Raw genomic sequence first — 26,392 nt, forward strand, 5'->3', positions numbered from 1 at the left:
ATAACCGGAAGTGACGAGGTCCGATTTTTTCACGGGTCCGACAAAATTTTACAACAACGGCTTATATCAGCAAATCAGAGAACGTTTTCCTACACGCCGCTCTTTTTTTTTTTCTTACACAAACTTTATTTACCTCATCACAGTCAGTAGAAGGAAAGACAGCTGCTCTCTCCTTCAGGCACAAGGTGGTGCTGTAACACAAAGACAGGAATTGAACGCTCTCGCTGCTTCTCTATGGCTGTAGGCGGGTCTATGCATGGCGGTCACCTCTGGTGCGCTGCTTTGCACTACATCTCCCGGCAGCATTAGCGCTGTTGCGGGTCATGCGCGGCGGGGTGGATTGAAGTAGGTGTCAGTGCCAGAGTACGAAGTTGGAAAGTCAGCTGGGAGTTTATGTGTCTACATAGCGGTGCGTGACTAGAATATCTGTCACCATGCTGTTACATGTCTGCAGGTATACAGCGCAAGGTAAGATGAAAGCTAGTCACATGACTCTCTGGGGTTTAGGGGTATACAGCAAGTCCAGCTGTCATGGCTGTGGTAGCTGGGGTTATGTAAACTACAGGTAGGGGTGTCCTGGCTCTATCCATTCTCACAGCTCATGAAGCATTGGAGGCAGAGCCTGGCCTATTACACTGTGACGCTGTGTTTTGTTTTCCTCCTCAGTCCTGTATGCACACCCCATTCTCCAGCTATTACTCCCCTATATTTGTGGCCCCCATTCTCCAGCTATTACTCCCCTACATGTGTGGCCCCCCTTCTTCAGCTATTGCTCCCCCATGTTCCAGCTATTACTTCCCTAGATTTGTGCCCCCCCCCCCCCCCCTGCTATATGTGTGTATGATTTCTCTCTTGTAGAATGTGTGTCCTTGCATGTGAATGGGTGCAGCAGCCCTGATACTGCCCCTGCTGGTCACATCCCAATGTAGGGGAAAGGTCATCCCTACACAACATCCATGTGTAAGGACTCCCAGCTTCTTAGATCTGCTGTAATGCCTTCCCCTGGAAGGTGCGCCCTATTTAAACCTCCACCCTTAGATTCACACACTGTAAGGATTTTCCGCCCGCCCATGCTGGCTTGTTTACATGGATTTGATCTTGGCTGGCACTCCCCTGTCAGGTGAACTAAAGATTACACAACAGACTGGTGTGCCTTTCATAACCATCTGAAAATGGGTCATCCTCCCCTTGTTTAAAGAGGATAAGTTTACCTATTAGGAAAAAAATAAATTAAAGGCATGTACTCTTGCAGAAACAAAGGTGCAATTATTATGTTTTCCTACAGGACCCTGGGAAGCATTGCACCCCTGATCAGTGGATCACAACAAGTACAGTGTCAGACAAGTCCTGCGGCTTTCAGCCCATACCAGCATACAGGCTGTCAGTTACAAAGCTGCAGGGCTTGCAAATGAACGATAAAGGTGGTCATCAGCCTCCTCGCAGTTCATTCAGGACTACAAGCTAAAAACACTATAAATGAACGACACTACCATGTGGGTGGAGCCCCGCACGGCCAAGCTGTTTCTGAATTATGACAGCGGGTGAGGGGAGAAGACCTCCCGCTCGATGTCGCACTGAGGCTGGGTTCACACAGTATCTGAGCTTACCCAGAGATCGAAGTATGGTGCATGCTAATTCACTCCATGCTGTCCAACAATGAATACAGAGAAAGTCACTCAATAAATACCCACCTGAGTCCTGTCAGTGTAATCATTTATTCGCAACAGCCAAAGCCAGTGGGTGACATCACGAACCCCGATCGCAGACTGCATACACGCCAACCCGGCGCATGTTCAGTACCGCCAAACGGCGCCTCCAGGTGTAATACACCCAGAAAGGCGCTTGTAGTCCCCTCAAAGGCGTCGAGACGCCCATAGAGCCATCTAATGGATGGATGGCGCAGGACAGTCTAGACAACAGTGAAGAAGGAAATCTCCTCAGGAGACATAAAAACAAACCAAACGGTCAGGGATCCAAAAGCAGTGGAACACTGCTCTGGAATGGAGCAGCAAACAAGGGAATCAAAATTGCAATACAAGAAAAAGACTAATTCTATAAAAATTGTTAAAAAATATATAACTATACTTGTATCTACAATGTGCGTAAAAAGGAAAATCCAAAAATAGCATAATCAAAAGAAACCTTTTTAAAAAAAATTCTTATAGGGGGTTGACATAGACACAAAGGACCTAAGAAGCCACAGAGTCAGGGCTCATAATCCACACTCAGATATACTATGTTACGATCTATAAGCCATATCCAAACTAGGGTATACTATAGAGGTGGCAGTTGATATGGGAATCAATGTTAATTTTAGTTCTGTGTCACTCCTTTGTATACTATTATTATTTTTCACTTTTCCAGATCACATTTCTTATCAATATCACTCCCTAAGAAGCGGTTTCCCCGCAAGACATGTAGAGTTTTAGTCAAGAGATCTGAAGTTTATTATTTGGGGGGTCCCTGCTTGGAGGATACCCCACTCAGTACCTCACATAAATAGAACTCAGCATACATAAATAGAAAAAATTCCTGCAATAAGATTGTATTTGGGATGACCAAAGCATCCCACTGGGGTCCCTAAGCGATTTTCTAGGCAGTACCCTTGATGGCTCGCTTCTCTGTTTTGGCAGTGGTCTTTCGGCGTGTCTTTTGGCTCAAATGCTGGTCTGCCGACCAGACTTCTAAAAGGCCTTGACTGATCTTCACTTTCCAGGAGATTGCCAGTTTGGAGCTACCCTGGATGACATCAATAAAGGTATTACGGGGGGAAAAGAGTACCTTTTTTCCCGCAGGCTACTAAGGGCAAGCAACCTCTTCATAGATGTGGGCCCTCCTTTAGAGACCCATAAGAAGTTTATTTGGTCCCTCCGGGTCGACTGACAAGGGCTCAAAGCCTTTCCGCGCCTCCTCTGGAGGATCCAAGCCAAGAGCTGGCTTCTCTAGACCCACAGACAAGGCCCCTTCAGCATGAAGGTGCACCCTCACCCATATCCGGTGTGGGGGGCGTCTTCGCTGGTTCCCAGGCCCGTGGACTTCCCTGGTACAAGGCAAGTGGGTCCACAAAGTAATTTGGTCTGGCTACAAGATCGAGTTTTGCTCTTGTCCCCCAGCAAGGTTCTTTTCAAGGGGTGATTGTCCCGGTTCCGACTTGGGAAAGATTTCAGAGTTTTTACTCAAACCTCTTTACATTTCCCAGGAACGAAGGCAAGGTGCGTCCGATCCTGGACCTCAAGGCGCTGAACTGCTTTGTGGTGGCATTCCTGCATCAGGGGGATTTTCTTTGCTCTATCGACATCAAGGAGATGCTTACCTTCACATTTCAATATGTGTCAGTCACCAGCGCTTCCTCCGCTTTCCCGTGGGAGAGGAGCATTATCAGTTTGTGGCGTTACCCCTTGGTCTCGCCTCAGCTCCTCGGGTCTTCACAAAAGGTGCTGGGCTACTTGGACAACCTCCTTCTGCGAGCGGAGTCTCCTACTGCTCTGGTGGACAACCTGGAAATCCCCAAACAAACTCTGCGGGAGTTCGGCTGGATTCTGAATTTTCAGAAGTCTGCTCTGCTCTGGGTCTGACTCTGGACTTGGCCTTGGCCGGAGTGCTCCTTCCTCTGGACAAGTTCCAGAAACCTCAGGCTGCAATTTGTCTCCTGCTGTCCAGCAGATGGCCATCTCTCTGTACTTGCATGCGGGTTCTGGGCCTGATGGTGTCTACCTTCAAGGTGGTTCCGTTTGCCCAGTTCCACACAAGGTCCCTGCAAAGGGGAATTCTGGCCTAATGGGACATGACTCTTTAGTCTCTGGAAATCCGATCCGGCTGAGCCGGGGAACAAAGGAGTCCTTGATATGGTAGCTTCGTTCTCCAGTGCTTCGTCTTGGGGAAAATCCTTCCTCCCCTTGTATTGGACAGTGATCACCACCTGTCCATCTGAGGAGGTGTCCTCGGCAAACATTCTGCTCAGGGTATCTAGACACTGGAAGAGTCCAGACTACTGACCCATGCATTGAAACTCCGAGCGATCAGACTGTGTCTGGACCATTGGACAGATTATCTTCAGGGATGTCCAGTGCACATTCAATCAGACAATGCCACGGCTGTGGCTTATGTCAGTCGCCAGGGGGGCACAAGAAGTGTCCTTGTGGCTCTGAAGGTAGCCGGCATTCTAAGGTGGGCGGAACGGTTAGTTCCAGCCCTCTCCACCATACACATTACTGGGGTGGAAAACTAGCAGGCGTATTACCTCAGTCGGCAGGCGTTGGACCAAGGGGAGTGGTCCCTTCATCCGGAGGTGTTTCATTAGTTGTGTCTCCGGTAGGGCATCCCGTGGTGGATCTGTTGGCGTCTCGGCTTAACAGGTGCAAAGGTTTGTGGCTCGATCACGAGATCCTCTGGCAGACGCCACAGACTCGCTGGTGTCCCCATGGGGTCAGTATCGTCAGATTTACACCTTCCCTCCTCTCAAGCTTCTGCCAAGACTTTTACGCACGATCGAGGCAGAAGGGATTCTGGTAATCTTAGTGGCTCTGGACTGGCCTCGCCAGGCTTGGTATGTCGATCTGGTGTGGCTTGTCACCGATGTTTCTTGGAAGTTTCCTCTCAGGGAGGATCTGCTGTCCCAAGGGCCGATCTTCCATCCTGCTTTACAGTCGCTGCCTTTGACGGCTTGGCTGTTGAACGCCAGGTGCTGAAGGATAAGTCGGTGATTCCTACGCTGTTAAAAGCTAGGAAATCTACTTCTAGGAAGATCTACCATCATACGTGGAAGACGTACGTTGCGTGGTGTGAGTCTCTTGAGGCTCATCCTCGCTCCTTGGAGGCTCGAATCTTGATCTTCCTTCAATGGGGGGTTGAACAAAAATTGATCTTGAGTACCATCAGGGGCCAGGTGTCGGCTTTGGCAGTCGTCTTCCAATGACCCTTGGCCACACACTTCCTGGTGCGTAACTTTCTTCAAGGTGTCTGGCATTTTGGCTCCTCCAGTACTGTCTCCATTGCCGCATTGGGACCTCAATTTGGTGCTTTCGGTCCTCCAGAATCCGCCCCTTTCTTCCCAATCTTCGGGAGATTTCCTTGCTTACGTTGTCTCAGAAGGTGGCTTTTTTGGTGGCTATTACCTCTGTGGGTCAGAGCTGGCGGCGTTAAGATAAGGGGGTTCTTCGCCCCTGTCCGACGATCCTCCCAAAGGTTCTCTCTGATTTTCATTTCAATGAAGACAATATGTTGCCTTCCCTGTGTCCCAGGCCTAAATATCTGAAGGAAATTGCCTTGGATGTGGTCCAGGCAATTAGGGTGTACTTGGCAGCCACGGAGTCTTTTAGGAAGTCAGACTCCCTATTTGTGCTTACGGATTGTCCTCGGAAAGGATTGTCCGCTTCCTCTGCGACCATTTCCAAATGGATCAGACAGACGGCTATTCAGGCCTTTTCCACCAGGTGTCAGGTTCCACCTTTCCCTGTCAAGACACACTCTATTTAGGCACTTAGTGCCTCCTAGACCTTCCATCGTCATGCATCTAAGCAGTCTTGCAGGTTTGCAAGGCGGCCACCTGGTCGTCAGTGCACATTTTCACAAAGTTATATAAAGAGGATGTGTTGGTATCTGCGGATGCTTCCTTTGGCCGCAAGGTTTTGCAGGCTGCTGTTTAGAGGACCTGATCCTCTTTGAGGGTGTATTTGTTTTTTTTGTTTTCAGGTGGGCTCCTGTTGCCTGGTTGGCTACTATTTAAGCCCCCGTTCACACTGGGGCGACCTGTGAGGCGACCTGGTTGCCTCACAGGTCGCCGTAGGTTGCCTGCCATACAGAAGCTATGGACCCGTTCTAATAGGAGCGACACAAGTCGCTCCGACTTAGAAAAAGGGTTTGAAGCTTCTTTGGGGCGACCCGGAGCGACCTGCATAGACTTCAATGTTATGAAGTCCGTGCCGGCCGCTCCGAGGTCGCGGGGCGAGCAGCGCGCCGCGACCTGTGAGGTCGCCCGGCAAAGTCGGGTCGCTGCAATGTGAACGGGGCCTTAGCCTTGGGAATTTTTTTTCTGTTCCCACCCCTCCATGTTTAACATTGCTTTGGGTCGTCCCAATGGTTACGAAGGTCAGGACCTGTGTCCGTTAATGAACGAAAGGGAAAATGCGATTTTTGATTTTACCGTAAAATCCATTTCTCTGATGTTCATTGACGGACACAGCACCCGCCCCTCTGTGGAGTTGTAATTCTTCTTACACTGCTTGTAACTAAACTGAGTACCTATAGCAGAGAGAGGGATTATACCCTCTGGGACTGCCCATAGGCATAGCCAAATTATTTTTCTGCCTAGTGTCCTACTCCTGTAAGGGGCAGTATAACCCAATGGTTATGAAGATCAGGAGCTGTGTCCGTCAATGAACATCAGAGAAATGGGTTTTACGGTAAGTCAAAAATCCCATTATTACCAAAAAATGTGGCAAATAATATTAGTGTGCAAACCAATAATTTCACAGTAGCACATAACGCTACATATAAACTGTGCTAACATTCATAAAAACAATAAAAAAAAGTTGTAAATCATCAATTTTTTTTTTTGATTGCTTTTACAAATGTAAACACAGGTTATATATGGCGCTGTGTGCTATTGTGAAATGAATTATTGGTTTTCACACTAATGTCACATTTTGTGGTAATTCTATTTTTGAAGTAGCTGCACGAGTTTTAATAGTAGCGTAGTGAAACGCATCATTTTCAAAAATGTAATATATATTACAGCTTACCAATCATAAGATGTGGTAGCTGTATTAGTTTTCTTTTTGTTAGTCTTTTTCCCTGTTTTCACCAGGTGATCTTGGCAGTGCATGGATGTGAACTTTTTTTTTTTTTTTTGAAACGACTTGTCCAAGGAACTAAATCAGTCAGGGTCCCAATCTACTTGTCCCTCATAGCAATCTACTTATCCTGATTGAAAAACGGCTTTGGTTAAATTTTTTTATCTGAGGTACTTTTTAGGCTCCATTCACACCTGAGCATATCGTTTTCAGAGATGAAGTGTTTTACGAGCTGGAAGAACGCTTAGGTGTGAACAGGTCCTTGGGAATGTCTGGGGCCTTTAAAAACAAAGGGGCTTTGTGGAGACTTAAAGAGGTTGTAAACCCTCTCTTTGAACTTGTACCTATAGGTAAGCCTTTAATGAGGCTTACCTATAGGTACTGTAAATATCTCCTAAACTTGCACCGTTTAGGAGATATTTACTTTTAATGCAGCCAATGACGTCTTTGGCGCATGTGCTCTGAAGGAACTGCCACCTGTGCCGTTCGTTCAGAGTCCTGTGCTCCCGCGCGCATTTGCGGGAGTAACGTAATCGCGCTTCCGGCCAGTCAGATGGCCGGAGAACGCGAACCAGGAAGCGGGACGGCTGAACATGTCGGCCGTCCTGTCCCTCAGCGGGCGGCACTGCGGGGGATTCGTTCTAAGGGAAGTGCTTTTCCAGTTCTTTGTGCATGGAAAATTGAGAATGACCATGGCATCCAAAAAGCATTCTTTTTGTGCAAAAGCGCTTTTAGACGAACTGGAAAACAGCGACAGCGAAACGGAGTTACTTGAAAAACTGAGCGATCATCAGGTACAGAAAATGACAGCGACGATTCTGATGTCTCTTTCTGGCACATAGCTCCATTGGAAATTCTGAAGAATCATTTCATATACTTCCCAAGTTCCACAAGCTATGTGCCAGAAAGAGACATCAGAATCGTAGGTGTTGTCCCTTTCCGTACCTGATGACGAATTTTCCCATGAATTGCTATCGCTCATTTCTTCCAGTAACTTCGTTTCGCTGTCGCTGTTTTCCAGTTCATCTAAAAATGCTTTTTGGATGGCATGGTCGTTAAAAAAATTTCAGGCACAAAGCACTGGAAAAGTATCTAGGTGCAATCCTGTGCTGAATTGGCATGATACAGTGTGATCCATTATGATCACAGCTTTGTATCATGACATTTAGTGTATTTACACTTTTGAATTTGCCGCCGGCTCCACCCCCCCCCCCACCCGTGTCGCAGCGCTCGCAGGGAGGGAACTGGAAGGCAAGTGCCGTCAATCGGCCATGAAAAGAGCGGGGAGAGACAGTGAGGACGGCGGGGGATCGCAGGGAAGGTGAGTAACATTGCGGGGTAATCCCGAGTGTGGCTGGTACTGAAAATTAACACCGAGCCACACTCGGAAATACTGCCAAGGAGGTTAAAGGGTAAAAAAATAAAAATAAAGACTGTTTTGCCAATTTTCAGACAGAACTGTAATATATTATGTTTGACAGACTCCCTTTTCATAGGTAGGTGGCTTGATAAAAGCTAGCTGCACCTACTGTCACTTATGCTGGCCATACAAAAACAATGCCTTCCTTCAAAAAAATGTTCATTTTAATAAATGTTCAGTTTAAGAAAACTTCTTAGTCAAAGGAATCGTCAAAGGAATTTTCAGACAATGTGTGTGGTTTTCGTTCAGAAATTGCATTCATTTTTAAAATGAATGTTAAAAGCAAGTGAAATTTTCAAACGACATTCTTTCATTCAGCAAATGTACAAAGATTTGTATATGACTATTCTTATCAGAAAATAGATACATGTATGGCCAGCATAAGGCTCAGTTCACACCTATGCAGTTTGCTTTTGATCCGTTTCTGCAGTGCTTTTGCTGTGCGTTTTGCATTTTTGCACACGCTATTTTGCTGCGATTTGCATTTCTTATGCTTTTTTTTTTTTTTTTTTTTTTTTGGGCAATATGTTGATAGGCAGATTTAATAAAAAACGCACTACATGCTATACTGCAGCTTTTCCATTGAAGTCTATTGAGCCAAAAAAGCAAAAAAAACGTGGTTTTGTGCTTAAAAGTCTTTGACCCTTTCTAAATACACAGCTGCTGAAAAAAAGCGTAGATGTGAGCATATCAAACAAAATGGCTCTATTTACCAATCAATAGTCGGTTAAAGGTACCACATTCCAATTGTATTGAAAAGACAGGAATTGAAGTGTGGGGCATAGGTGGGGACTTTGTAAGGTACCGTCTCAGACCAATAGTAATACTACTCCAGGGAATAGGTATAAAAACTTTTATTTATATTTGCATATCAAATAGACAAAAAAGAGGGGGGAAGACAGGAGAACAAAAAATATATAAATACATACAAGATCAAACATACATAGTACAAACAAGTCTCAGCAAGCTGTAAACCTCTTATTTTTGCAGTTGTGTTGGAATCACCAGGGAATACTATGTGGACCAGATATGTCCGGTGTGACCCCATGTATTTCCTTTAGATATACAACGAACCCACTACCCTACATGTTTCGCGGTGTGATCCTCTTCTTCAGGGGTACAAGTAGATGTTCAGAGGGACAACTGTAGAGTGATCAAAACAAAGAAATAAATTAGGAAACAGTCTATTATAACAACTTTCATAAAATAGTTATTCACTTTATTCAGCGTGTTGGGGAGGGGACCAAGAAAGAACAATCCCCTCTTCCTGCACTGCTTAATACATTTAATGGATTATTGTAATTATACATTTGCATTAGATACAGTAAATCATATAGACATGAATGCCAAAAAAGGGCAGGGATGCTCCCACCTGAAAGGCTGCTGATTGAAGGATAGGACCGGCAGTATACACTCGTTAGCAAACCACGTCCCGCAGGCGGACATGGACGGCCGATAATGAACACACACAAGGGTTAGGTATAACAACCTAAAAGTTGTATAGATAAGGGTAGATTTTTTTTATAGACAATATAGACTCAAAGATCCATAATACAGGGTCTGCTAAAAAAACAGTGTGTGTGTGTATATAAAAAAAAAAATGCACATTTTTTTAGCAGGTAAAATAATGTGCAGTTACACCCTTCTTCTTCTCCTTTTTTTTTTTTTTTTTTTTTTTTTTAGGAATCTGTAAAGCATTGCACCAGCGATCAGCAGATCGCTGGTGCAATGCAGTACTCCTGCTTGACTGTCAGTGTGAGCTGTCTGCCCCGTATATCAAACCTCATTTGGCAGGCAGTTTAACACTGCATGACAGCCGCAAGGGATGTCGGTACTTGTAGTTAATTCATAAAACTCTGTGAATGAATGACGCAGCCATACGCTCCTTTCAAAAAGTGACAACTTGTATGGAGAATCTCTCCCTGTACTGTTGTCACACAGAGGGCTCGGTTTACCCAACTGCTGCACCCTAAAAATGAGTTGAACAAGTAACATGTTCCTAAAGGTGAACTTATATCCTTTAACCCTTTCGCTGCCAGAACCTTTTTTTTTTTTTTTTTTTGCACACGTTTTAATAAAAAATAATTTTAGGCCTGACGATTAAATAAACCTTAAACATTTTATGTTTTCTGAAAAGAGACACCCTAGAGGATAAAATAGTGGGAGTTCCAATTTTTTAGGTCACACAATATTACCGCAAAAGTCTAGGAAATGCAAAATTTCAACGAAAAACACACTAGAGTTAATTTTAGGGAGGAACAAAAATGCAATAAATTACCCAGTTTTTTGGTAAAATATAAAAAGATGAGGTTGCACCAAGTAGATGCCCAACATTTCAAATCTTAAAGAGGAAGTAAACCCTCCTCAGGAAGTTGTACCTATAGGTAAGCCTATATTAAGGCTTACCTATAGGTACTGTAAATATCTCCTAAACATGCACCGTTTAGGAGATATTTACCTTTAATGCAGCCAGTGACGTCACTGGCGCATGCGCTCTGAAGGAACGGCAGATCGTGCCGTTCCTTCAGAGCCCCGTGCCGTGACCGTCGGCTCCCGCGCGCGTGCGCGGGAGTGACGTCACCGCGGCTCCGGCCAATCAGATGGCCGGATGCCGCGATCCCGGAAGACGGGCGACTATACATGTCGCCCGTCATACAGGTAAGCGGACGGCACGGCGGGGGCTCGTTCTAAGGTAAGTATTTCATAATGAGCTACTATGCGATGCATACTAGCTCATTATGGGTTTCTCTTTCAGGATGTAAAGAAGAGAAAAAAAAATGTTCTCGGTGTACAACCTCTTTAAATTTGCGTGAAAAATGGCAATACATTTCATTACCCTAGATTTTCTATAGGTCATTAGTTTAGCGTTATGGTGGAGGTCTTGTCCTAGAATTATTCCTCTCACTCCGGTGTGTGCGTTATGTAACGTGTATTGCAATCTACGTTTTCGTGCATGGGCAGTGGGCACCCCAACATGTGTGTTTACGTTTGTACGTGCGTATATGTGGGGGGCATGAAATATTTTTGATATTTGATGCTCCCCCCCCCCCCATGTGGTGATTTCTTTGGTGACCGTTTTCTGTTTAATCAGAGATTCAGGGACCCTGCATGTCTCCTCTGTGCTCCACTTCACACTGTATTACATTCTTTCCAGGTCTCAATGACGGGGACACTGACAACGGGGACCCGGAAGTGACCTCTTTTGGGCCAGGAACATAATGGGGAGGAGAGCGGATATGTGTCCACTCTCTTCCCTCCCCTCTACCCGGTGGCACCCGCTATGCTGGTCCCGGGCCTGCGAATGGGCAAACAGAGCCCGGGATATATAGCAGGGGGCGCATGTGGAAGTTTTCCATCTGACAAGCAAAACCCTGCTATTTGCAAGCAGCATTGCTAAATGTTTAAACAAAAAAAAAAACGACCTGCCTGGCTCCCTGAACTGCATGTCCTGGACTTATGCATCCCTGCAGTAACACACCTCTTGTACTAGAGTGCCTACAATCTGGATGAAAGAGCAAGACACACCTTTTGGAGAGCAGCATTGTTAACCTGGAAAGTTTTTTTTCCTCTATCATTCATTGACAGACGCAGCTCCATCTAGTCAGAGACTGTAGGGTTATGCTCCTCCTATCAGGAATAGGCACTAGGCAGGAGAAAAGCTTATCCACACCTATGGGGGCTGTCCCTGCAGCCATAACCCGCACACCCTGCTATCATCAAACACTTTGTTTCTGCCTAGTTTATGGAATAGGACCTAGCTTCCTGCTTGGACTTCGGTCTTTGCTATTATAGGAAAGTTTGTGATTTTTTTTATTTTCACTAGTTAGTTCCTGAGGCCCAAGATCCAGAGGAACTACAAGCAACAGCTGGCTGAGGTTTCACACTGGATAATCTAGATCCTTAAGGTCTTCCAGCCTGGCCAGTGAGCGTGGGCAGGTTATAGTCCAGAACTAGGCCTTGCCGTGACAGTGCCCCGACAGGTGGGGACCAGCCTGCGAGTGGACCATCTCGCTGGGACGCACACGACCTGAAATGCCCTGAGTAGCAGCTTCCCCTTGGCTAACGGCACCCCCATCCTGGGTGGGAGGTGATTTGTTTCGGAATGGCGCCCACCTGGTACCATGGTATTGTGAGTAAATTGTCCCCCAAAAAAAACCCTGCGGTCGTGGGCCCTTCCCTGGAATAGTCGAACCTTAGGGGCTCCCTCAGTTCCCCTGGCATCTCAGAGGACTAGTCCTGTGTACCCCTCGGCATTCCCCTATCCTTAGCAGGTTTTTGGTGCGTATTTGAGGGGGGTGACTTGTCCTGTGTGGGCCCCTGGTCAGGGACCTTCCAATGCCTATTTTTCTGGGCCCCCTTTTTGAGGGGTCCTGGGGACTGCCATGGCGTGCTGTGGGGCTGCCATTTTGCTGTGGATCATGATTTTTATATTCCCATAAGATTATATGGGCAGTCATTTTCTATAATTCCCCATTGAGAATGCATGAGCGGCCATTTTCCTGAGGTCCATAGGCTGGACAGGCATGCGGCATGGTTTTTAAAATATAGAAGCGGAGTTTTCTCTTCCTCTTCCTGTACAGTCAGTTTTAGTTTCGTTTTTGCACCGATTGTGCTGGAAGTCTCCTCTGGGGTCTAATAACCAGGGATTGTGAGCCCGCACTTATAGCGGTGGGACCTCATTTTTGGCAATCTTAAACATACCCTGCCCAATTATTTTAAATAGTGTAACATGCAGTCCCAGGATAATATTTCACCTGAAGACACCCCTGGGAGCGATTGCGGGACCTTCTGGTTCTCAGTCTCAGACAGAGATTGCAGCTTTTTTGCAAAATTTGATGTCTAAGGAAGATTTTGTAATTTCTACTGCTGCCAGCAGCAAACGCCCTCTGCCCTCACCCATCTGCAGGGTCTTCAGACTCTTAGATAGACATGGCCGCCACAGACGCAGACCATCCTGAGGGGTCGGTGTAGTCGCATTCTGACGGTGAAGAGGACCTGTCCTCATCAGCCGCCACACCGGAAGGTGCTTTGGTGGAAGCTCAGATAGTTTCAGTGCGGGAAACTTTAACCACTTCAGCCCCGGAAGATTTTACCCCCTTCCTGACCAGGCCCTATTTTGCGATTCGGCACTGCGTTACTTTAACGGACATTTGCGCGCTCGTGCGACCCTGTACCCAAACTAAATTTGTCCTTTTTTCCCCACATGTAGAGCTTTCTTTTGGTGGTATTTGATCACCTGTGCGATTTTTTTTTATTTTTTTTTTTTTTTTTTTTTTTTTTCTTAGGAGCCTGCAGAGCTTTGCAGCTATGATCAGCAGATTGTGGGTGCAGTGATAGACTTCTGCAGACTGTCAGTACAGCTGTCTGCCTGCACCTTACTTACTGAAGTCCAGAAAGAATCGATGAACTACAAGAGCGCTCACCAGCGCCATTGAAAACGACAAGCCGTCTGCCACAGTGACACAGATGTCTATTGAAATTGTCCCCAAAGTTGCCAAAAGTAGTGCACAAACTACTTTTGCAAATCTGTTTAGTGCAGCAAAGTCCGTGTCGGACCGGTTGGGGTGCTCCCATTGCCGGCAATAGGCTGCGATTTGACCTGTCAAAATCGCTTGTCAGATCACACCGATGTGAATGGGGGCTTTAAGTGTTTTGTAAGATAATAATGCCTGATATATCCCTAACATTAATGGTGCCCCAAACGCAGCCAGCAGGCACGTGGTTTCGTGCGTGAAGCTCAGTGCCTGAAAAGGTGGCACTTAAGGCAGAATAGAGAAGCCATGTTCCTGCAGACCTGCACGTAGATTACTTCTCTGTTAAAACCTATGTTATAAAAAGGCCACTCGTGCTGTTTGTAAATTTTAGAAACGAAAAAAAAAAGAAAAGCAATCAATCAAAATGCATTAAACTTTCTTTTTTAGGAAGTTGCTTTTCTTGTGATCTTTGAGACAGAGGATAGCTCTGTTTTAACAAGGTTATTGCTCATTACTGTCATGTTATATTAACATGATACATAAAAGGTACCCAGTAAAACCTTTTGCAAACTGTCTGGTCTCCATAAAAAATAATAATTTGAGGCATAGTGTAGTAGTACTGAGTAAATCAATGCAATAATGTGAAAAAGGAGTAACCAGGTTGTGGCAGAGAACATGTTCTAATGGTTTCCAAAACCCCTATTACTTCAATTAGGCTAATTTCACACTGATGCTATAAATGAAAGCTGGGCAGGTGTTTGGGGTGCCTGCTGAAACTGCTTAGTACACCGTTCTGCATTTGTTGGGCACAGTTTACAGGCAATGTTGGTAAAGTGCTTAAAATGTGTTGGATGCTGTCCTGCATTCAACATAGCACCAGAAATCGCATTAACACCTCCATCAACTAAATTCTTTTGATACACTGCTGATTGGTTGCTTACTAAAACTGGAGAGTGCAAAATCCGGTGCAGCTCTGCACCGGCCTCCTTCTTCTTCTTTTTTTTTTTTTTTTTTTTCCTTGAAGTTTAATTGAACAAGCTGAAGTTAAAAGCTGATAGGCCAGCTGTGCACTCTTCAGTTTTAGTGAATGAACCCCATTTTCTCCAGTAAGTTTAAAGAGTAAGTAAACTTCCATCTTTGAATTTTGCCTATAGATAAGCCTGAAATGAGGCCCTATAGGTAGAGCTGCAAGATTCTGGATAAAATGAGAATTGCAATTTTTTTTTTTGCTCAGAATAAAGATCACGATTCTCTGCGTAACATTATCTTTGCGTTTGAAAGACCGCTGCACAAATATAGTGTGACATAAAATATTGTAACAACCACTATTTTATTCTCTGGGATCCATCTTTTTATATATATATACACAGTGCTGTATTTTGGCCCAGGCCTAGGATTGCACTGTGCAGGGTGGTAGCAAAAAAGCCACCCCCCCCCCCACCCCCCGCATGAAAAAAAAAAACCCCCCGACCCATCCTCTGAGTCCCAGCGCCCACACCTGCCTCCTGTACACATACAGTCCCCGGCGGCTTGCTATACAGTGGCCTTTGATATCGGCAGTAAGGGGCCCCCATAGAGCAGCCGGTGACTGTCCAGACCGGCTGCACTTAATTCAATAGGTGGGGGCGGAGCCGAATGCTCTGCCTACCCTCCTCTGTGCGACATCCTTATACACTGTAACTTCTCCCTGGGGCGGGGTCTGTCTGTGTCGAGGAGGAGAGAGAGGAGGAAGGCTTCTGTGTTTACAAGTGACAACAGCTAGTGGGAGGAGAGGATAAGAGCTGAAGGTGGCGGAATGGAGTTCTGCCACGATCCAGCTGCAAAACTGGGTGGGAAGGCCACATGACAAGACCTGGGGGCTAGATTCCGCCCACGGGCCTTGTGTTTCACATATGTGATGTAGGGCAAAGTAACAAGTTCACTCAGCGTCAGCCCAAGTGCAGCACATAACTTGCATCCTTCACTGCTGTTTTCACAATTGGCCGCAAAACAAGGAGGTGCTGGTTAAGTTCCAGGCCTTTCTAGTTGGAGATTATACAGGGCTATGGACTCTTTTCACTCCAGTGTAATATCACTGAAAGCCTGAGCAGGCAATCACCAAGCATTAACCACTTGCTGACCAGCCGCCATATTTTTACTGCGGCAGGACGGCTCTGTCCCATGAAACAACGTACCTGTACGTTGCTTTGAGGGACGCTAGCTGGTACGAGCGCCCATTCGCCACAGGGGAAGCTAATCAGCCGGTGCGGCAGCCGCGATTGCCGCCGGGCACATGCGATCACTCCCCATGGAGACAGAATGGCGGTCTGCTGTTGTAAACACGGCAGACCGCTGCTCTGTCAGTTATAAACACAGGGATCCTGTCTTCCTCTTATTTAGGAACACGGGTCTCTGTGTTCATGCAGCAAGCCCACCCCCCACAGTTAGAAAGCACCCCCCTAGGGACACATTTAACCCTTTGAGCGCCCCTGGTATTAACCCATTTCCTGCCAGTGTCCGTACAGTAACGGTGCATATTTTTAGCACTGATTACAGTAGTGATGTCACTGGTCCCTCCAAAAGTGTCAGTTAGGTGTCCAATTTTTTCACCGCAATGTAGCAGTCCCGCTAAAAATCGCTGATCGCCGCCATTACTAGTAAAAATAAATAAAAATGGCAAATCTTTCCCCTGGTTTGTAGACGTGATAACTTTTGCACAAACCAATCAATATACACTTATTGGGATTTTTTTTACCAAAAAATATGTAGCATAATACAAATTGGCTTAAAATGATGAAAAAAATATATATATATTTTTTTTTATTGGCAACGTTATATAGCAGAAAGTAAAAAAAAAATATATATTTTTATTTTTCAGAATCGTCGCTCCTTTTTTATTCATAGCGCAAAAAAAAAAAATTTGCACATGTGATCAAATACCACCAAAAAGCTCTATTGGTGGGAAAAAAGGACATCAATTTTATTCGGTTACAGCTATGCACGGCCGCGCAATTGTCAATTAAAATAACGCAGTGCCGTATTGCAAAAAATGGCCTGTATCTTTCACCAGAGGTTGCAAAAATATGTCAATGTATTCACCCAACCTTATCTAGATACAGCTTCTTATCTAAAAGACACAAAACACACCATACAATTATTGGATAACATTGAGATAGAGGATGACCCCATCATGGCCACTGCGGATGTGGCTTCGCTCTACACCTGCATTGGCCATGAGGGGGCGATAGAAGCTGTCCAATGGGCTTTAGAGAAGTCAAGTATTAGTGATTTGAAGTTGAGAAAATTCATTATTAAATGTCTTAGTTTTAGTTTGAACCATAACTATTTTTGGTACAATGATATTTATTATTTGCAAATCAGAGGTGTCGCAATGGGCGCAAAATTTGCGCCCAGTGTTGCGACTTTATACATGGCTAAATGGGAGGAGGGATGGCGACACTATACGTTCACCACATATTTTAATGTACAACAGATTCATAGATGATCTGATCCTAATAGCGAAAGGCGAGTTATCTGATATAGAACAATTATTTCATAGTCTTAACATCAATGACCAAAATATATTCCTTTCTTGGTCTATTGGTAAAGAAAGGATTATATTTTTAGATTTAGTAATCGAGGTAATAGACAACAAAATACAAACTAAAACGCACTTTAAACAAACCGATCTGAATTCCTATATTCCAGTAACAAGTTGCCACCACAAACCGTGGATTTTTAATATCCCGAGGGGTCAATATACACGCTTAAGACGTAATTGTACGCGAATGGAGGATTTTGAAACGCAGGCCAACCATATGACTGAAATTTTTGTGAAATTTTTGTGAATAAAGGTTATCAAAAGGACTTCCTATTAAAAGAAAGTAATAAAGTTAGAGATATGGATAGGACAGAGCACAAGCGGATGGGGGTCCTTTAATTTCCTTTATTTATTTATTTTTATCACTTTTATTCCTATTACAAGGAATATAAACATCCCTTGTAATGGGAATAGGGCATGACATGTCCTCTTCACAGGGAGAGATCTGCGGTCTAAAAAGGTCCCCACATCGTTCCTCTATGTTGAAAAGCCTAAGATTAATGTAAATGGCGTTTAAACCACACGTGTGGTATTGTTGTAAATGTTGGAGCGAGAGCAATAATTCTAGCACAAGACCTCCTCTGTAACTCGAAAGTGGTAACCTGTAAAAAATTCAAAAGCTGCGCCTGTGAAAATTTTTATGCACCGAAGTTTGGCGCCATTCCACGAGAGTTCGCATTTTTAAAAGGTGACATACTGGGTATCTATTTACTCAGCATAACAACATCTTTCACATTATATAAAAAAATTGGGGTAAATATTGTGGTTTGGAGGTTCTGCGTAATTTTCTAGCAAAATAAAATGATGATTTTTACATGTAGGAGAGAGAAATGCCAGAATTGGCTTGGGTGGCAAGTGGTTAGGGGAATTCCTTGGGTACCCCCAGGTCACCAAAACTAGTGTTCCCATTGGATTACCCCTCTATTACTTTTCTGGGGACTACCCAAGATTTAGGATTTTCTTTTACTTTCAAGAATAAGAGTAAACAGGACAAATGGAGAGGGTGAATCTCCCTAATGGAGGCACAAAGAGCAATAAAAACTGATACGTTTTAATCCTTCTCCGCTCTATCCGATCTAAAACAAAAAAAGAAAAAAAAAAAAGCTTTTGCCTTTAGTTATACTTTAATGCTGTCATAAGAAAGGAGGAGAATAAAGGGAATGAGTTATCTGCTTCTCTATACAGAAGTGCAAGGTATTTTCTTCACTACTGATGGCTAAATGGTGCTATTGGAGCCAAGTAGAAGTGTGCGCATTAAAGCGGAGCTCCGGCCACAAAATCGACCTAATCGATTTTTGTGGCCATCCGCTTGCTCTTCTTCACCTGAAAAGGAATTGGATAGTTAGGATTATTTATTTTTTTTTTTACTTACCTTGTAATTGTAGAAAGAAATACTCACCTATTTTCCACTTCCTCCCTCTATGGCCGCGGCCCGCGCTGTCACTTCCGGTTTGCATTGATTCCTGGGAGCTGAACGTCATCGCTCCCAGGAATCAATGCAACGGCACCGAACCCGCTCGTCACTTCCGGTGCGACGCCGCTTTCCCTGCTAAACCGCTTCTGGGCATGCCCAGAAGCTGTGTAGGAATGCGGCGCCGCACCGGAAGTGACGAGAGGGGCCGGTGCAGGCGCATTCTGGGAGAAGACGACGCAGAAGAGGATCGCGCTGGCTTCAGCTGCCCACAACAGAGATGGCAACGCTGTAGAAGAAATTTTATAAGTGTATAAGTGAGTATTTCTTCTTGCAGGTAAGTGCGAACCGGGACAGATCAGAGGCTAGCCATTGTGGAATGTACTAGCCCTGACTGTCCCGGGGGTATGTTCATTGAAAAAATGTTTGTGTGGCCGGAACTCTGCTTTAAGGCAAACTTGCTTGGGCAAAGCATAGATTTGCTTTAATTCTCAGAACCATCTATAACACAGGTGTCAAATCCAAGGCCCGCAGGCCGAATGCGGCCCCCCCAGGCCATTTTATGTGGCCCTCGCACCTCTCCTGCAGCACCCCTCTTGTTTCTGCCCCCACCTTCTCTCAGTAGTCGGCAGCAGAGAGGACAGAACTCCTTTGCCAAATCCAGCGCTTCTCTGTGCAGCTGCAGAAATGCTCGTCTTTGCTCCCCCCCTTTCCCAGCAGTCCGCAGCAGACAGAAGGGCAGAAATCCTCCTACAGATCCTGCACCTCTCTGTGCAGCTGCAACACCACCTTGTCTCTGCATCCCCAGACTCCAGCCCTCTTCTGGTCCTCCTCCAGACCCTGTACTTTCTTCTTCCCAGATCCACTTGCATCTTCTTCCTGGCAGTAGCACAAGGTAAGGGGGTGCAATGTAATGTAAGGGAGGGTGGCTGACTCTTGACTTCTGATGGTGAGGGGGCTCTTGACATCTCATGTAAGGGGGTGTGGGGTGCTCTGGACATCTGATCTTACAGATATAACCGGCCCTTTGAGGACAACCATTATGCTGATGTGGCCCCCAATGAAATTGAGAGTTTGACACCCCTGATCTGTAAGGTCACAGTGTAAGATGTTCTCTATGCACTCATTCACATTAAATATAGCTTTTAAATCTTTCTACTTCAGTTGCACAATTTCAAAGTTGAGTGTCAATGTGACTTGAAAGACATCTGTGCGGTTTTATTGCACACAGATGTCTATGCAGGTCGCACCCAAAATCGCCAAAAGTAGTGCAGGAACTACTTTTTCAAATCTGTGCGGCACGGCAAAGTTGCCGTTGCACCGATTTCAACAGTGTTGACAATAGGGTGCGATTTGACCCATCAAGTCGCTCCAGTGTGAAGGGCGGCTTAGAGTAAACTGACCAAGCACAGACTACTGTGGCTGTTTGCAGACCTCACAGCTAAGAAGTTATTATTAATAATGCTGGTGTTTTGTGATCTTATTGAAATGCACTTATCCAAGGTTACCACATTTGTCACTGGTGTACTGTACTTATGTTTCCAATGTCAGACTAGTTGTTGGACACAGCTGTTGTTGATACAGTGTGTGATATAAGAATATGTCAGAACTGGCACAGTAAAATGATCTGCCATGTCACACCTATATCACTGGCCCAGAACAGGTATGAAGATTGAGAGAGCCAGCATAAAATCAGAAGTCTCTGTGTATATTTGTGTTTAAGAAACATAGCATAAGGGAAGGGCATCTAGGTTCTTAGCCTCCAAGTTTTTTTAGCTTCTTTTAAACCAAAGCTTAATTTGATAAACAAAGGGGTTGATTTACTAAATGCAAATTGTGCACTTTGCAGGGGCATTTGCTCCAGAGCTTAGTAAATGAGGTGAAACTTCTCTTTACACACAATACCCAATCACATGCAAGGAAAATAAATTGGAAAAAAAAGGAAGAAAAAAAAAAGCATTTTTGCTTGCACATGATTGGATGATGGAAGTCCGCAGAGGTTCCCCTCATTTTACTAAGGACTGGGACAACCGCACAGTCTATTTGCCTTATTAAATCACCCCCAAATTCTTTGATGGAAAATCAATATCCCCACTGAACCCATCCACACAGATATTTATGAGAAAAAAATGTGTTGTGTATGCATGTCTCCAAATGCCACTTCTTGTGTAGAATAGGTCGTTTACTTTTGTTGTTTTTGTTGAATAACTGCAGGTTTTTATTTTATCTTTAATTTTTTAATCTGCAGCACACCAGTGCTTACATCAGTTAAAGCCACTACAGACATGTCTGCCCTCACTATGCATGAAGAGACGGTCCTCATCCACAGTGCCTCGAATCACTACACACTACACCATCTGCTCACGTGAGGAGGACAACAGATGGGAAGGTACTATGTCTTAAGCTGTTATTTGTTTGAATTGTTGAAGGCTCTTCTTTCTTAATGTAGTAAGCTGAATTAAGAGGCAACAACTGAAGGTTTCCACAGAACATCTATCCTGTACCTTGAACCACACGTGTAATTCCAGAGGAGTCCATGGTACTTGAAGTAATGCATTTTAAAGGATGGTGGGGGGGGGAGCTCTGAATCTTAGAATTCACTTGGTGTGTTACCTGCTGATGACTATGGGATTACCAGAAATCCAGTCAGTTATGGCAACCGTGCAAGGTGACAATATTGCTGTTTGATAGAGCAGAAGGTAGCAACCCTTCTGGCAGGTCCTGCTAATTTTCTTCCTCTTTATTTTGTCCCTTATTCCCATCTGAGCCAAAAAATGCCCATAGGCTGTCTTTAACCTTTCATCCAAATTCCCAAAGAAAACTTGTCCTTGCTGCCCACAGCAACCAGACAGATTGTCTCGTTCATATTACAGAATGCTCTGAATAGCCTGAATGGTTGATAGGAAGAACTCCTCTTACTGAAGAAACTTTGACAAATAAGGTTCAGTATGTTCTTTGATTGCTGAAGATTTTTGTTTCTAACTGACCCCCCTAATTTTCTTCATTGTGTAGGAATCAATATGGAACGGTTTGCAGAGGAAGCAGATGTGGTAATAGTTGGAGGTGGCCCAGCTGGTTTGGCTGCAGCCATACGATTAAAGCAGCTTGCAGCTGAAAACGATAAAGAGCTCCGTGTCTGTCTGGTAGAAAAGGCAGCCCAGATTGGTGCTCATACACTCTCGGGGGCCTGCCTGGAGCCCCGAGCCCTGGACGAGCTTTTCCCTGACTGGAAGGAGCGAGGGGTATATACTCAGATCAGTATATTTATTATTATTTTCATTATTGAGAAAGCTATTTATTAGAACAATTTTTTTGTTAAACTTTGTATTTTATTTCATGCTTATAATCTCTTTGATCATTTTTGATATTACAAAACAAGTAGTAAACCAATATTTGGTTGCTTTCTTATAGAACTGTCTTTTAATCGTTTTTATGTTGAATGATAAAAATGTCTGTGCTCTCAACTTCCTACACGGGTGCTCTCTAAAAACCAAGCCTTTTTTTCTCAGGCTCCTCTGCACACTAAGGTGGCGGGAGACAAGTTTGGAATCCTAACAGAGAAGCACAGAATACCAGTTCCAATTCTTCCAGGTAAAATGTGCTGTGAATCATGACTGCAGAATCTGAAGATTCTTTTATAAGGAATTCATGTTTATTTTGGTTTTTGGTAGTTTGAAATGACAAATCTTAATCTGTGCAATTACTGTATCACAATCACTCTAGGGAGCAAGCCCTCACTTGGTAGAAGTAACTCTTTGTTTCAATGTGTATCAATAACAAAGCTTCCAAAGAGAAAAAGTGACCGCACTCAGGGGTGAATGAACTTGAAGTGTTTATTCCCATTCATAAAAGACAACGGTGCATCGAACAGACATGGACACGGTTGACGCGTTTCACGACTCTGTAGGTCGCTTACTCATAACCCGGTTATTATGGGTTATGAGTAAGCGACCTACAGAGTCATGAAACGCGTCAACCGTGTCCATGTCTGTTCGATGCACCGTTGTCTTTTATGAATGGGAATAAACACTTCAAGTTCATTCACCCCTGAGTGCGGTCACTTTTTCTCTTTGGGAGCTTGATTAGTGGATGGCGGATACGACCAGCACCTGGGCATTTGTGCCTCACCTGAGCGGCTTTTCCTGTGCTGTTTGAACGATGTATCCATAACAAAACATGTTGGGCAGATTTACCCCACTAAACTCCATTCACAGACGAAGCTTTCAATAATCAAATGATCTAAAAATATTGGTGAAAAAGCTGTATTACGAACAAAATGGCACCGTTTGAAAAATAAGGCAATATTACCAAGTGTGTTAATATGTAAAACGCACTTGAAAATTTACAAATTAAGTGTTAGATAACTTCTGAAGAAGTCCCAGCGCAGGTTATTAGGCAAGGTAAACCTCAAGAAACCTTTGACCATAGTGGAGGGAGAAAGCAGCACCGCAGACCTAGTCTGTGAATTTGGGCCCAGTTGACCGCCTAGACCAATAGATGTCCCCCAACCGTGTGAGTAAGGAAGATTTGCTTCCACGCAGGTCCTGTGCTTCTTAGGAAACTGGGATGTAGGCTTTTGCTTGGAGCCTAATGGCCCGTACACACAATCAGAAAATTATATGAAAAATACCGCTTTCGACACGATCGTACGAAATTCGAAATGTTAGTTCACAGCTTTCAAGAGCCAATAATGACAATTCATCTGATTTTTTTTTTTTTTTTTTTTTTTCCGATCGGACAAGCACAAAAAAGTTTTTTCGTACGATTTTTCACTTAATTAGTACAGTTGTAGTTTGAAAATACAAATATACAACACATTACATCACTTCTGAATTTTTATTCTGTCGTACAAGAATTTTCGTAACTTTAGTAAACTCTTAATTTTCGATATGGGACTAGCATGCAAAAAAGAAAATTGACGATCAATCTTCCGATAACCTCGTCGCGTATACCAGGCATTAGGCTTGTGGCTTACGAAGGGGAACTCTTCTTGGATTCTGAAGGAGTCTCTGATTTCTGTTCAATCACATTTGTCTCCCTTATTAAGGGTAGGAGCATGCTTAACCCACTGCTGTCTTCTGATTGAATGTATTCAAGGAAATCTTTCAAGGCATCTACCAAGAAACTCAAGGCTCTAGGAAAAGGACCCTCTGTCTAAATATGTAGAATGGAGCAAGCACTTCGCCCAGACCTTTAGGGCTGCACAAGCTCCCACTACTGCAGTAACTGTGCAGAGTCCTCCTCACTACGGAGAAGGATGCCTTTAAAGAGGACCTCATCCACTTTGGACCATCAGGGTCTTATTCAAGTAAATGAAAACACACCATTTCTGGCACAAAAGATATTCGCTATGTCAGCAAAAATTCAATATAAGTAAATCCATACAATAGTAGCCCATCAATATGAAATATGAGTTCAGAATGTAAAAGGCGGCAGCTTTCCTCAGTCTAGCCAGCTCTGTATCTGAGAATAAAAGAGGGGGGGGGGGCGAAAGGATGCGCCACCTAAGTGTTGTAGTACACAAGCAATTTTTTGTCGCACAATAATAAAAGCTCACAGAATGTAAGTGTTAAAATGGGCTCATAGGATGAGATGAGCAGGAGAAGCATTTCCGATCCATCTCCCACTCTAATCACGCTGGCCACAGGGCTGCATAAAGCCGAACCCAGCTCCTTCGGTTGTCCCGTGGCCACCAGGAAGCAAACCAATATGGACCGCAGGTGGATGTGACGTCACCGGAAGACGAAGAGCAGAAAAAGTCGGGCAGGCTATGCGCTCGGAGCTACAGCTCCTTTTACAGGCCCATTTTAACACTTACATTCTGTGAGTTTTTATTATTCTGCGACAATAAATTGCTTGTGTACTACTACACTTAGGTGGTGCTTCCCCCCCCATCCTTCTTTTATTCTTATTCAAGTAGGAATAGGCTAATTTGACAGCAGGAAAATCTCCAGACCTCCATATTTTTTGTAGATGGCATTCTTCTTCCATGCAGTACTGGTGAGCTAAACACTTTGGTGGTAAAAACACCTTCTCTGGTGGAACCGATTCAGCATGTATCACTTTCAGTAAGTGAGGGTTCACTAGAAAGGACTTGGGATTTTTTGGCAGTTGTCAGGACCCAAAACCAGTGCTTTTAGGGGAAGAGGATTTAAGCAGTGATGACTTCATGTTAGTTCACACCACACCTGCCAGGAAGCCCACCGTAGTCTTTGTCTGAGACAGCCCTGCACCTTTTAGATTCTCCTTGGGGATGACTTGTCCACAGAAAATTTCTGATTCTCCACAGGTTGCTCCTCTTCCTTATTATGAGGATTTTCCTCTGACACCACATCCTTGTTTAAAAGGGGAGGAGAAAAGGAGAGTGCACATGTTTGCATGCCTGGCATTCCAAACCAGTGAAAACCCCTCATTGCTGATCTTGCAGACCAGAAACAGCTGCATAAAATTCCTCCCATGATACAAAGGAAGTGAAGGATTGTGACCCTGAGACAATAGAAATATCCGATAAGGGCAGGGAGCCCATTGCAGGGTGAAATGTGCAGGGGTCCTTCCTACACTAAAAAGGTTTTAGGGAGCCCACCCCTATCATACTTTCTTCCCCCCTCCCCTACCCCTCTCTACCTGCGCAAGACCATTGGGAGATGTGGGGGATCACTCTCCTGGACCTGTAGAGCACCCTGTCAGTGAGTTAATCTGGTATGCTGTATTCAGGAAATTTCTGTCTGCAGGATCCAGCGCTGACCAGCAGCATTACAGGCAATCCCCACTCTTGCAAACAGGGTTTGGGTACAATACCTCTTGGCCTGCTGACTGTAGTAATCAAACCAAATAGAGCACACCTCTGACATCTAGGGTGTTGGGGAACAGGCCAGGATTTATGGGAATCAAAACTCATGAAAGAGATCTTCAGAGGCACATCTATCACCTAAGAACACTAATTAAAAAAGGGGGGCTTAGTTGAACTGAGAGGTGTTCTGACCATGTGGGGATATCTGCCTTTTTACTTTTTTTTTTTTTTTGGCCAGTGTCCACTTGGTGCAAAACGGTAGATAAACATTAATTTTGTTTAAAAAAAAAATTAACATTGTTTGAGTGAAAAGAAGTAGACAATGATTTGAGTATAGTGCAACACACACAGAGGCATAAGGTATTTCAGATGTACATAATAAACTGCCACATGTCAAAGTTCTCTAGATGTGTCAGTGGGCAAAGTTCACGGAAATGTTTTAATACTGCAGTTTACTTTTCAACACAGGCATCTGTTACGATTTTTTTTTTTTTTTTTATTATTATTATTAACCCGTAAAGTAGTGCACCTGCAATCAGAAGATCATATTAGCAATGTCAGGCTTTTGCAGATGGTCAGTGTAGCTGTCTGCCCCTACCTCTAATATGGGCAGGCAGTTGCTTCAGTCCAGGAAGAATCAATGAACGAGAATACAAGAATGCTCTGCTCACCAGTGCCCTCGTGGTTCATTGAGAACTACAAGCTGTCAGCCTCAAAGGCTGTCGATACTTGTAGTCTTTTGAACTTTGTAAATGAATGACAGTCGTCTGAAGCCCTGCACGGCCACGTCAAATTGTGACAGTGGGTGCGGAGAGAAGATCCCCGGCCTGCTGTCACAGGGAAGGGGGATAGGGTGAGAGCTGCAGGAGTAGGGACATGTTCCACCCTAAAAACAGGTGGAACATGTAAAAGGTTCCCGACGGTGA

At 44.5% G+C, this 26,392-nt stretch overlaps 1 protein-coding gene across 1 annotated transcript in view; it reads left to right on the forward strand.

The window, feature by feature from the left end:
• Positions 1 to 315: 315 nt before the first annotated feature.
• ETFDH (electron transfer flavoprotein dehydrogenase) overlaps positions 316 to 26,392 on the forward strand; it is an 81,700-nt gene continuing 55,623 nt past the window's right edge. Inside the window, exons 1-4 of the mRNA XM_082270637.1 lie at positions 316 to 468; positions 20,925 to 21,065; positions 21,689 to 21,918; positions 22,186 to 22,267. Of these exons, the coding sequence (XP_082126763.1) occupies positions 435 to 468; positions 20,925 to 21,065; positions 21,689 to 21,918; positions 22,186 to 22,267 (487 nt within the window). The 5' untranslated portion in view covers positions 316 to 434. The remainder of the gene's footprint in view (positions 469 to 20,924; positions 21,066 to 21,688; positions 21,919 to 22,185; positions 22,268 to 26,392) is intronic.

This window comes from Pelophylax lessonae (assembly GCF_965119305.1).
Source record: "Pelophylax lessonae genome assembly, chromosome: 1".
In the NCBI taxonomy this organism is placed as follows: Eukaryota; Metazoa; Chordata; class Amphibia; order Anura; family Ranidae; genus Pelophylax; species Pelophylax lessonae.